General features: G+C 45.3%; 1 protein-coding gene across 1 annotated transcript in view; it reads left to right on the top strand.

Annotated features, from left to right (window-relative positions):
• Window positions 1-10672, top strand: part of mrps5 (mitochondrial ribosomal protein S5) — a 156217-nt gene extending 145545 nt beyond the window's left edge. The window contains exons 9-11 of the mRNA XM_078212306.1: window positions 5911-5973; window positions 7797-7933; window positions 10185-10672. Coding sequence (XP_078068432.1) covers window positions 5911-5973; window positions 7797-7933; window positions 10185-10409 — 425 coding nt within the window. The 3' untranslated portion in view covers window positions 10410-10672. The remainder of the gene's footprint in view (window positions 1-5910; window positions 5974-7796; window positions 7934-10184) is intronic.
• The last annotated feature ends 2031 nt before the right edge of the window (window positions 10673-12703 follow it).

The following is a 12703-nucleotide window of genomic DNA, read 5'->3' as shown; positions in this document are numbered from 1 at the left end:
TGTTGATAGTGGAGATTTGGCGTAGTATTCAACATGGAGAAATGCTGATTCTTCAGCTTAGGTTTCTTTGTCCATGTTTGACTTGGTGACATGAGACCTCATGGGTTCTGGAGTTAATGTTGGGAACTTCCAGGGCAACTCCCTCACAACTGTACATGACTGCTTCTGCTGGGTCTGTCCTGCTGATGATTTGATGAGCGCGACTATGCCACGCCCTTACTTGACTGGTCTGTAAGACAGCTCTCCCAGTTTTGTCACAAGTCCCCAGGTGTTAGGAGGAGGACTTTGCAAAGCTGAGTGTGTCTTTGTTGTTCCTGGTACCAAAGAAAATCCATCCAATTTTATTCCCTTTTGACTTTTCTGTAGTAGTTTGGTACAACCGAGTGGCTTGCTAGACCATTTCAGAGGGCAGTTAAGAGTCAACCACATTGCTGTAGGTGTGAAGTGATGTGTAGGTCAGACTGGGTAAGGATGGCAGATTTCCTTCCCTGAAGGACACTAATGAACCAGATGGGGTTTTTCAACAATCGATTGATGGGACCATTAGTAAGAGCAGCTTTCAATTCCAGTTTTCTGTGTTTTTTTTCATTCATTCGTGGGATGTGGGCGTTGCTGGCTGGCCAGCATTTATTGCCCATCCCTAGTTGCCATTGAGAGAGTGGTGGCGAGCTACCTTCTTGAATCGCTGCAGTCCATGTTCTGTGGGTTGACCCACAATGCCGTTAGGAAGAGAATTCCAGGATTTTGACCCAGTGAATGCGAAGGAACAGTGATATATTTCCAAGTCAGAATGGTGAGTGGCTTGGAGGGGAACTTGCAGGTGGTGATGTTCCCATTTATCTGCTGCCCTTGTCCTTCTAGAAGGAAGTGGTCATGGGTTTGGAAGATGCTGTCTAAGGACCTTTGATGAATTAGAGACATAGAGTCATAGAGGTTTACAGCATGGAAACAGGTCCGTCGGCCCAATTTGTCAATGCCGCCCATTTTCTTTTAAACCCCTAAGCTAATCCCAATTGCCCGGATTTGGCCCATATCCCTCTATACCCATCGTACCCATGTAACTATCTAAATGCTTTTTAAAAGACAAATTGTACTCGCCTCTACTACTACCTCTGGCAGCTTGTTCAGACTCCTACCACCCTCTGTGTGAAACAATTGTCCCTCTGAACACTTTTGTGTCTCACCCCTCTCACCTCAAACCTATACCCTCTAGTTTTAGACTCCCCTACCTTTGGAAAAAGATATTGACTATCTAACTGATCTGTGCTCCTCATTATTTTATAGACCTCTATAAGATCACCCCTCAGCCTCCTGTGCTCCAGAGAAAAAAGGTCCCAGTCTATCCAGCCTTTCCTTATAACTCAATCCATCAAGTCCCGGTAGCATCCTAGCAAATCTTTTCTGCACTCTTTCTAGTTTAATAATATCGTTTCTATAATAGGGTGACCAGAATTGCACACAGTATTCCAAGTGCGGCCTTACCAATGTCTTGTACAACTTCAACAAGACATTCCAACTCCTGTATTCAACATTCTGACCGATGAAACCAAGCATGCCGAATGCCTTCTTCACCGCTCTGTCTACCTGTGACTCCACTTTCAAGGAGCTATGAACATGTACCACCAGATCTCTTTGTTCTGTAACTCTCCCCAACGCCCTACCATTAACTGAGTAAATCCTGCCCTGGTTCAATCTACCAAAATGCATCACTTCGCATTTGTCTAAATTAAACTCCATCTGCCATTCGTCAGCCCACTGGCCCAATTGATCAAGTTCCCGTTGCAATTGGAGATAACTTTCTTCACTGTCTACTATGCCACCAATCTTAGTGTCATCTGCAAATTTACTGACCATGCCTCCTATATTCTCATCCAAATCATTAATATAAATGACAAATAACAGTGGGCCCAGCACTGATCCCTGAGGCACACCGCTGGTCACAGGCCTCCAGTTTGAAAAACCACTCTCTACAACCACCCTCTGGCTTCTGTCAAGAAGCCAATTTTGTATCCAATTAGATACCTCACCCTGGATCCTGTGAGATTTAACCTTATGCAACAACCTACCATGCGGTACTTTGTCAAAGGCCTTGCTAAAGTCCATGTAGACAACATCAACTGCACTGCCCTCATCTACCTTCTTGGTTATCCCTTCAAAAACCTCAATCAAATTTGAGAGACATGATTTTCCACTCAAAGCCATGCTGACTGTCCCTAATCAGTCCTTGTGTCTCTAAATGCCTGTAGATCCTGTCTCTCAAAATACCTTCCAACAATTTACCTACCACAAATGTGAGGCTCACTGGCCTGTAGTTCCCAGGCTTTTCCCTGCAGCCCTTTTTAAACAAAGGTACAACATTTGCCACTCTCCAATCTTCAGGCACCTCACCCGTGACTATTGATGATTCAAATGTCTTGGCTAGGGGACCCGCAATTTCCTCCCAAGCCTCCCACAATGTCCTGGGATACACTTCATCAATTGCTGCAGTGCATCTTGTAGATAGTACACACTGCTGCTCCTGAGCGTCGGTGGTGGAGGGATTGAATGTTTGTAATGTGGTGCCAATCAAGCGGGCTGCTTTGTCCTGGATGGTTTCAAGCTTCTTGAGCGTTGTTGGAGCTTCACCCATCCAGGCAAGTGGGGAGTATCCATCACACTCCTGACTTGTGCCTTGTAAATGGTGGATAGGCTCTGGGGAGTCAGGAGGTGAGTTACTCACCGCAGTATTCCTAGCCTCTGACCTGCTCTTGTAGCCACTGTGTTTATGTGATGGGTCCAGTTGAATTTCTGGTCAATGGTAACCCCAAGGATGTTGACAGTGGGGGATTCAGTGATGGTTACACTATCGAATGTCAAAGGGCAGTGGTTAGCATGTCTCTTATTGGTGATGGTCATTGCCTGGCATTTGTATGGCGCGAATGTTACTTGCCACTTGTCAGCCCAAGCCTGGATATTGTCCAGATCCTGTTGCATTTGAACATGGACTGTTCCAGTATCTGAGGAGTCGCGAATGATGCTGTACATTGTGCAATCATCAGCGAACATCCCCACTTCTGACCTTATGATGGAGGAAAGGTCATTAATGAAGCAGCTGAAGATTGTTGGGCCTAGGACATCACCCTGAGGGACTCCTGCAGAGATGTCCTGGAGGTGAGATGACTGACCCTCCACAACCACAACCATCTTCCCATGTGCCAGTTTTGACTCCAACCAGCGGAGAGTTTGTCCCTTGCTACCCATTGATTCCAGTTTCACTAAGCTCCTTGATGCCACACTCGGTCGAATGCAGCCTTGATGTCAAGGCTGTCACTCTTGCCTCACCTCTGGGATTCGGCTCTTTTGTCCATGTTTGAACCAAAGCTGTAATGAGGTCAGGAGCTGAGTGACCCTGGCAAAACCCAAACTGGGAGTCACTGAGCAGGTTGTTGCTGAGCAGGTGCTGCTTGACAGCACTGTTGATGACCCCTTCCATCACTTTACTGAAGATTGAGAGTAGACTGATTGGGCGGTAATTGGTTGGGGTGGATTTGTCCTGCTTTTTGTGTACAGGACATAGCTGGGCAATTTTTCACATTGTTGGGTAGATGCCAGTGTTGTAACTGTATTGGAACAGCTTGGCTAGGGGAGTGGCAAGTTCTGGAGCACAAGTCAGTACTATTGCCGGAATGTTATCAGGGCCCATTGCCTTTGCAGTATCCAGTGCCTCCAACCGTTTCTTGATATCACGTGGAGTGAATCGAATTGGCTGGAGACTGGCATCTGACATGCTGGGGACCACTGGAGGAGGCCAAGATGGATCATCCACTCGGCACTTCTGGCTGAAGATTGCTGCGAATACTCCAGCCTTATCTTTTGCACTGATGTGCTGGGCTCCTCCATCATTGAGGATGGGAATATTTGTGGAGCCTCCTCCTCCAGTGAATTATTTAATTGTCTACCACCATTCTTGACTGGATGTGGAAGGACTGCAGAGCTTAGATCTCATCCGTTGGTTGTGGGATTGCTTAGCTCTGTCTATCACTTGCTGTTTTTGCCATTTGGCATGCAAGTAGTCCTGTTTGATAGCTTCACCAGCTTGACACCTCATTTTTAGGTATGCCTGGTGCTGCTTCTGGCATGCCCTCCTGCAGTCTCCATTGAACCAGGGTTGATCCCCTGGCTTGATGGTAATGGTTGAGTGGGGGATATGCCGGGCCATGAGGTTGCAGATTGTGCTGGAGTGCAATTCCGCTGCTGTTGATGGCCCACAGAGCCTCATGGATGCACAGTCTTGAGTTGCTAGATAGGTTCGAAGTCTGTCCCATTTAGCACGGTGATAGTGCCACACAACACGATGGAGGTTATTCTCAATGTGAAGGCGAGACTTTGTCTCCACAAGGACTGTGTGGTGGTCACTCTTACCGATTCTGTCATGGACAGATGCATCTGCAGCCGGCAGATTGGTAAGGATAAGGTCATGTATGTTATTTCCTCTTGCTGGTTCCTTCACCACCTGCTGCAGACCCAGTCTGGCAGTTATATCAAAGAACAAAAAACAAAGAAAATTACAGCACAGGAACAGGCCCTTCGGCCCTCCAAGTCTGCACCGACCATGCTGCCTGACTTAACTAAAACCCCCTACGCTTCCAGGGACCATATCCCTCTATTCCCATCTCATTCATGTACTTGTCAAGACGCCCCTTAAAAGTCACTATCGTATCCGCTTCCACTACCTCCCCCGGCAGCGGGTTCCAGGCACCCACCACTCTCTGTGTACAAAATCTGCCTCGTACATCTCTTTTAAAACTTGCCCCTCGCACCTTAAACCTATGCCCCCTAGTACTTGACTCTTCCACCCTGGGAAAAAGCTTCTGACTATCCACTATCCTTCAGGACCCGACCAGCTCGACCAGTAGTGCTGCTGCCGAGCCAGTCTTGGTGGTGGACATTGAAATCCCCCACCCAGAGTAGACTTTGTGCTCTTGCCACTCTCAGTGCTTCCTTCGAGTGTTGTTCAACATGGAGGAGAACTGATTCATCAGCCGAAGGAGGATGGTTCCTGGTAACCAATAAGAGGTTTCCTTGCCCATGTTTAACCTGAAGCCATGAGACTTCATGGGGTCCGGAGTCGATGTTAAGGACTCCCAGGGCAACTCCGTCCTGACTGTATACCACTGTGCCACCACCTCCGTCCTGACTGTATACCACTGTGCCACCACCTCTGCTGAGTCTGTCCTGCCACTGGGACAGGACATATCCAGGGACGGTAATGGTGGTGCCTGGGGCGTTATCTGTAAGGTATGATTCTGCGAGAATGACTATGTCAGGCTGTTGCTTGACTAGTCGATGGGACAACTCTCCCAATTTTGGCACTAGTCCCCAGATGTTAGTAAGGAGGACTTTGCAGGGTCGATAGGGCTGTTTGTTTTGCCGTTGTCTTTTTTCCGGTGCCGAGGTCGATGCCAGGTGGTCCGTCCGGTTTCATTTCTTTGTTGAGACTTTGTAGCGATTGGTACAACCGAGTGTCTCGCTGGGCCATTTCAGAGGCAGTTAAGAATCAACCACATTGCTGTGGCTCTGGAGTCACATGTAGGTCAGAACAGGTAAGGATGGCAGATTTCCTTCCCTAAAGGACATGAGATGATTAATGATGGACTAATGATTAATTAGTTATTGATTAATTTATTAATGAACCTTGGAAAAGTAGATGTGTTGAAATTTTGGACAATTAGAACTCAAAACTGTTCCCCTATTGTTGCTCCTTTTCAGATGCTGATAGATTTGTGCGCTTTTTGTGCTTTGTTTTCTGATTCTTGGCACTTGCAATTTTATTTCAATAACCATGCAGTGGCGTTTGCCAAGAAATAAAACAAATTAAAACAAGTTTGTTATTCATCTGTATTGACTGAAAAGTATTTTGTCTTAATTCAGTTTATCACGATATAACATCAAAGTTCAAGCGAACAACAGTCAAAATGAAGAAACAGAACAGTGGTAAGACTGATGTACAGCGAGTGTGCGCACAATTTGGTGCAGAGCACTAATTAAGTAAAGTGTCTGTTTGGATCATATTGGAGGAGGAAATCCAATTATAGCACTTCAGTAAAGAGGATTTTCCACACTAAATTAAGCAATGAGATAACGTTTGGTTAAAATCCAAAGGCTGAAAGCATCTTTCAGGTGCTGCTAGTAAACTCCTTTATCAGTCCTTGTGCCAGACTGAGAATTGAAGACAATTGTGTGAAATTTGTAAAGCCAATCTAATTTATTTTTAACCTGCTAACTAGCATCATTAACGGCTCCTTTGAACAGCACTTATCAGTTCTTCAAAGCCACTGTCGTCAAACCCTCTCCTCAAAACATTCTCCTTTATTTATTCTTCCGTGGGATGTGGACGTCGCATTTGTTGCCCATCCCTAATTGTCCCTTGAACTGAGTGGCTCGCCAGGCCATTTCAGAAGGCATGTGAAAGTCAACCACATTGCTGTGGCTCTGGACTCTCATGTAGGCCAGACTTGGTAAGGATGGCAGATTTCCTTCCCTAAAGGGCATCAAATGGCTTTTTATAAAAATTGGCAATGGTTTCATGTTCATCAGTAGACTTTTTTTTAAGTTGAATTCAAATTTCACCATCCGCTGTGGTAGGATTTGAACTCGGGTCCCCAGAGCATTACCCTGGGTCTCTGGAGTACTAGTCGAGCGACAATGCCACTAACATGTACTATATCGAGCCACTGCTTCTCTGTCCACATCTGTCCTTTCAAATTACTATTTAGCTTCCCATTCCTCTCTCAAGTTCTGGATGCACCCAACTCCACAGTAACTATTACATGTTCAAGTCTGCACACCCTGGTTCCCACCCTGCCAAAACCACCCCACAACTCTGGTCAAAGAGTTCAATTCATTTGTCTTAACTGTAAAAGGTCTTGGGGGGCAAAAGCCCCTTCACCAAAATCCCTTTATTTACAATTCCAACTGCAGTACACAGAGTGCTATCAGTCAGCAGTCTACCACACCCGGTTAAATACACTCCCGGTTATTAATAAATCGAATAAATAATGTATTAAATACAAAGAAAAGACTCCCTGATTGGCCCATCGATTGACTTCTTAATCAGGGAGTTCATATTCCAATAGGCCATCCTCAATGGCCTGATTGAAGTCATTACATCAACATGACTAGGTTTCATAATGATTGAAAGCAAATGTCGGTCATGTCTACATTAGCTCTGTACTTCCCTGGAATTTAATTTTTGCCTGTAAACAATGGGGCACAATTCAAAGACTGCTATCTATTATTTGTTAAGACGGTGCAATGAGTTGTCATTCACCCTATTATTCCAATATTTTTATTCCAAGATAAAAATGCATGGGGTAGAATTCCAAACAGGGTCTGCTGAAAGTTTTAAAGAAAATCCAAAAAAGAAACTGCTCCACCTCTTCCACCCCTCTCTCTAACTATTAACCCATCACATTCTTCCTCTCTAACTATTAACCCATCACATTCTTCCTCTCTAACTATTAACCCATCACATTCTTCCTCTCTAACTATTAACCCATCACATTCTTCCTCTCTAACTATTAACCCATCACATTCTACCGCTCTTCAGTTCTGAAGAAGTCATACAGACTCAGAACGTTCACTCTGCTTCTCTCTCCGCCGATGCTGCAGACCTGCTGAGTTTTTCCAGTATTTTATTGTATTAAAAAAAATTGTTGAAGCTTTTCAGTACTTTTCAGTACTCTCTTTTTCGAGTGTAGTTTCAGTCCATACATGTATGATGTTTTTAAACATGTTAATTACTTTTGTGCCCTCAGGCTATGGATTACATTGTCATCGAGCTATCATTACAATCTGCAAATTAATTGGCATTAAGGACATGCATGCCAAGGTTTCTGGATCGACAAATCTATTGAATATTACCAGAGCCCTCTTTCAGGGATTGTCAAAGCAGGTAAAGTGACATCTAAAACCACATGGACGCTATTGGTCATTTTTCAGGATCAGATTTGATGATTGTCGTCAAGCCAGTGACATCCACACTCCAAGTTGTTCATTCATGTCACATTCATCTGGTCTTTCTGTGGGTTATTTGGTAACCCATTCAGCAAAGTCAGCTTGCAATTGGGCCCTATAGACCAGTCCCTGAGCTATCAGATCCTGGTTGATGCCACAACAAGGGTGCAATAGTCACCTTATTAGCCCTGGACTGGGGAAGGGGAAATCATTCAGGCTCCTCATCTTCCCAAACATTCTTTAAAGACCTCTTCTAGCAAGGCATGTGTGGGGATTTTTTTTTTAATCCATTCGTGGGATGTGGGCGTCGCTGACTGGGCCAACATTTGTTGCCCATCCCTAATTCTCCTTGAATTGAGTGGTTGGCTTGGACATTTCAGAGGGCAGTTAACAGTCAACAGTTTATGGGCAGCATGGTGGCACATTGGTTAGCACTGCTATCTCGCAGCACCAGGGACCTGGGTTCAATTCCCGGCTTGGGTCACTCTCTGTGTGGAGTCTGCATGTTCTCCCCGTGTCTGCGTGGGTTTCCTCCGGGTGCTCCGATTTCCTCCCACAGGCCAAAGCTGTGCAGGTTAGGTGGATTGGCCATGCTAAATTGCCCCATATGTCAGGGAGACTAGCTAGGGTAAATGCATGGAGTTATCTGAATGGGGTCTGGGTGGGATTGTGATCGGTGCAGACTCGATGGGCCGAATGGCCTCCTTCTGCACTGTATTTATTCTATGATGCAATCATATTGCTGTGGATCTGACTGGGCCAGACCAGGTAAGGATGGCAGAATTCTTTCCCTAAAGGACATTAGTGAACCAGATAGGATTTTTATCAGGATCACCGGTGATTTCAGGGTCACGAGACTTAATTCCAGAATTTTATTGAATTCAAATTTCACCATCTGCCGTGGTGGGATTCGAACCCTGAGTTTCTAGATTACTAGTCCAGTGACAATGCCACTCTGCCAACGCATTGAACGATCAAACTCATCCATGATGCCGGGTGAGGCTGTTTTCCATGTGGAGAAAACCGGAGACACTGGCTGGGAGCTCACGCGCTCTGTGCCGCTGACGTTCCCAGCAGACAAATAGTCTGATTGCCAATCACTGTCTGGGCTCACACATAACGAATGGTCACTTGGACAGTGTGCCAGAGGGTGACTGCTGTGCATTAACCATGCTCCAGGGAGCACCAGTGCCCTCAGCAGTGGAGGGAAAATTGAAGGAGAAGTGAATAGAAATAAATAATAATTTAATATTAAACAGACATTCCTTCTTTGTTAAAATAATTTTAAAATGAAGCAGAATTCATTTTTGTTGATCCCAGTATCTTCTCCTTTTCTCCCTGAATGGACCTCCGCATCCCTGTAGTTGAGAGAGAGATGATCTGCTGCCAGGTCTCTACAATCACCTCATTTCTGTTGGATGCTGTGAGGGGGAGGAGGAATGTAGGTTAAAACATAGAGGAAACAAGGTACAGAATTGAGCATTTCCATGCTTCATCTTGACTGGATTCTCAGGGATCTACTTTCATGGTGTCCCCAGAAAGCTGTTTCAAACGTTTGAAAGACAGTTACTTAGCAGACTTGAGTTGGGGAGGGTCATAGAATCTCCACATGGCAGAAGGAGGCCATTCGGCCCATCGAGCCTGCACCGACAATCCCACCCGAGCCCTATCCCCTTAACCCCACCCCACTCATCCCCCTGACACTAAGGGGCAATTGAGCATGGCCAATCCACCTAACCTGCACATCTTTGGAGTGTGGGAGGAAACCGGAACACCCGGAGGAAACTCACGCCGACATGGGGAGAATGTGCAAACTCCGCACAGACAGTGACCCGAGGCCAGGATTGAACCTGGGGCTGTGAGGCAGCAGTGCTAACCACTGTGCCACCGTGCCGCCCCTTGGAGATCTTTGGAGTGTTTTATCAGCCTCTTTATCAATTCTCTTAATTGACTTTTTTCCGATTTGCTGCAACTTCCATATAAAGCTTTTGACGTTCGTAAATGATCTTTGTAATTATTTTCCATAAATATTCATTAAGGTTAACTGTTGTTCGTTACTCTTGTACCTTTGAGTTGAAGATATTAGCAACATAGGTGTTAGCAACTATAACTTTGCTGACAAACTGACGGCAGGTTGCGTGATCAAACTGTTTCACCCTGTTTGCCTTTTGTTGGCTGTAATCTCACAGGAGACTCACAGCGACTTGGCTGACAAGAAGGGGCTGCACGTAGTGGAGTTTCGAAATGAGTGTGGGCCTTTGCCCCTGCTCGTCGCGTCCCCACACGGTGCGGTCAGGAAGGAGCCCGAACCCGACGATGAAATTCCCGACACCAAGCTGGATTGGAATGAGGTGAAAGCAGCGCAGGGCATGAAACGGTCCATCTGGGCAAATGTCAAGCGCACGACATGGTGACCAGCTGGTGACGAGATGCCGGGTGAGGCTGTTTCCCTTGCGGAGAAAACACTGGCTGGGAGCTCACGCGCTCTCTGCCGAGCTTGGCACATCCTAGAAGGATGACAAGTTTGACGTCATCTGTATCTTATGGATGAAAAGACTGACTAATTAAACATTTTCCATCGTGTCAAGGGTTCTTTATCTGGAAGAGTGGAGGTTTGTGAACATATGTTGTCTTTTTTGCCATAATGCAAAATAAACTTCATTTGTGTTTAATAGAACGCTGACTCTGTTCATGTTAATGCTGAGATAATTTTCTGGTACCTGAACAGCTGCTGTGGGAGAGGGGAATTATGCATTGACGCCAGCATTCCGAATATCATCAAAATTACACTTCACAGTTTAGAAGGACAACGTTTGCACACAGGAGAAAGGTTAGCTCAAGTCCACTGGCATTTAATTAGCAAACTTTGTTCTGGCTTCAGATAATAGAAAAGGAAGTAGCAAAAGGAGTTGACTTGAGACGGAATAGATATGATGTTGTGCAGTGTGCACATTTTGAATGTCTCTTGCTGACTAATACCAGATTCTATTTCAAGAGTGCTTGCTTGCTGGTCTGTGGAAATCCATTATGTGCGACTCATAATTGCCCTGTTCAGGAGCCACTGGTGCGTTTTATTCATTTTTTTTTTTAGGAAGTTTTTTGTGCAGTGTTTGCTTTTTAGCAGCATATGAAGAGACTAATCATGCTTCTATAACTAACATTTCAGCAGTATGTAAATATTAAGAGATGAATGATGTGTGAGTGAATGGAAAGTTGCCCTGCGTTAACTGGCATGTTGTGATTATTTTAATTAAAATCCTGAAGAATTTCATTCGCACAGAATGTTTGTTAAAAAGATTGGGTGCCTTCAGTTTGTGTTCATAGCTATAATTTTCCGACAAATACCATAAACATTATAGCTTCTCACTTTCTCAAATACAGCCTCTTCACGGTGAATCTGGATTAGAATTAAATACCTCTTGATTCTCTAATTCACATGCTACATAATTTAAGAATCTAAGACATCTGGTGACCATCGCAAGCAGTGGAGTGTGCTCAGAGACAGCAAAGATGCCAACTTGTAGAGGATTTGTTAATCTGCATGCTGAACCAATTTCTTTAAAAGGTTCTGGTTCAAATTTACCTTGTACTGAAGAATTTGCAAAATTGCAGTACTTATCATCAGTTATTTCATTGCAGATTAAGCCACGAGCCTGAAAAAGCAAGGGGTAGAAGTTGGTTTTCATTTACACCATTTTAAAAGGAAAAATCTGAAATTTTTCAGGCATTCAGCACAGCCACCTAAAATAGGTTTTAGGTCTGAAAGATAAATTGATCATAGAAACCCTACAGTACAGAAAGAGGCCATTCGGCCCATCGAATCTGCATCGACCACAATCCCACTCAGACCCAACTCCCATATCCCTACATATTTTACCCGCTAATCCCTCTCACCTACGCATCTCAGGACACTAAGGGGCAATTTTAACATGGCCAATCAACCTAACCCGCACATCTTTGGACTGTGGGAGGAAACCGGAGCACCCGGAGGAAACCCACGCAGAAACGAGGAGAATGTGCAAACTCCACACAGACAATGACCCAAGCCGGGAATTGAACCCAGGTCCCTGGAGCTGTGAAGCAGCAGTGCTAACCACTGTGCCACCGTGTCGCCCCCTCTGAAAGTACATTCAGTGCCGGTGTGCTGCCAGCTATGTAGGCCGTATGACCGAACGACTTGGATCGTATCAAACAGCACGTTCGCAATAGGCAAAGAACCAACTGTACCCAACTAGACCATGCTTGCAAAACTCAAAACGTGGGTCGTGAGTTTCCTCCACGGCGTGTTTTGCAGCGACAAGAGGCCGATGGCAGAGTCTTCTGGTCTCGCCGCTGTCAACGGGGTTTCCCGTTGTATGCACCCCCTCACCAGAAGCCCGCAGCAGGAGTTCGCCATTGGCGGGAATGGAAGATCCTGCCGGCAGGACCAGCCGGAAAATTCCAACCATAGTGTCCAACGTTCAATGCGATTCTGCAATTGGACGGCATTTGCTAAACAATCCCGATTGTGATCCGATTTATACTGACAACCCATTTCAGATTATCAGTCGGACTTGAGGTGTAGCACACTTACTTGTGCAAGAAACGACATATATTCATATACACGGTCCTGTCCTTTTTAAACAAGAAGTCCAAGTCTATGCATTGCGCCTTTTTCAACTAAATAAAAGCTTGGGAAACAGCCATTTCCTGGTTCATTCCCTATGAA

Source organism: Mustelus asterias, chromosome 5 (genome assembly GCF_964213995.1).
Source record: "Mustelus asterias chromosome 5, sMusAst1.hap1.1, whole genome shotgun sequence".
Classification (NCBI taxonomy): Eukaryota; Metazoa; Chordata; class Chondrichthyes; order Carcharhiniformes; family Triakidae; genus Mustelus; species Mustelus asterias.
This window is presented reverse-complemented; position numbering and strand designations above follow the sequence as displayed.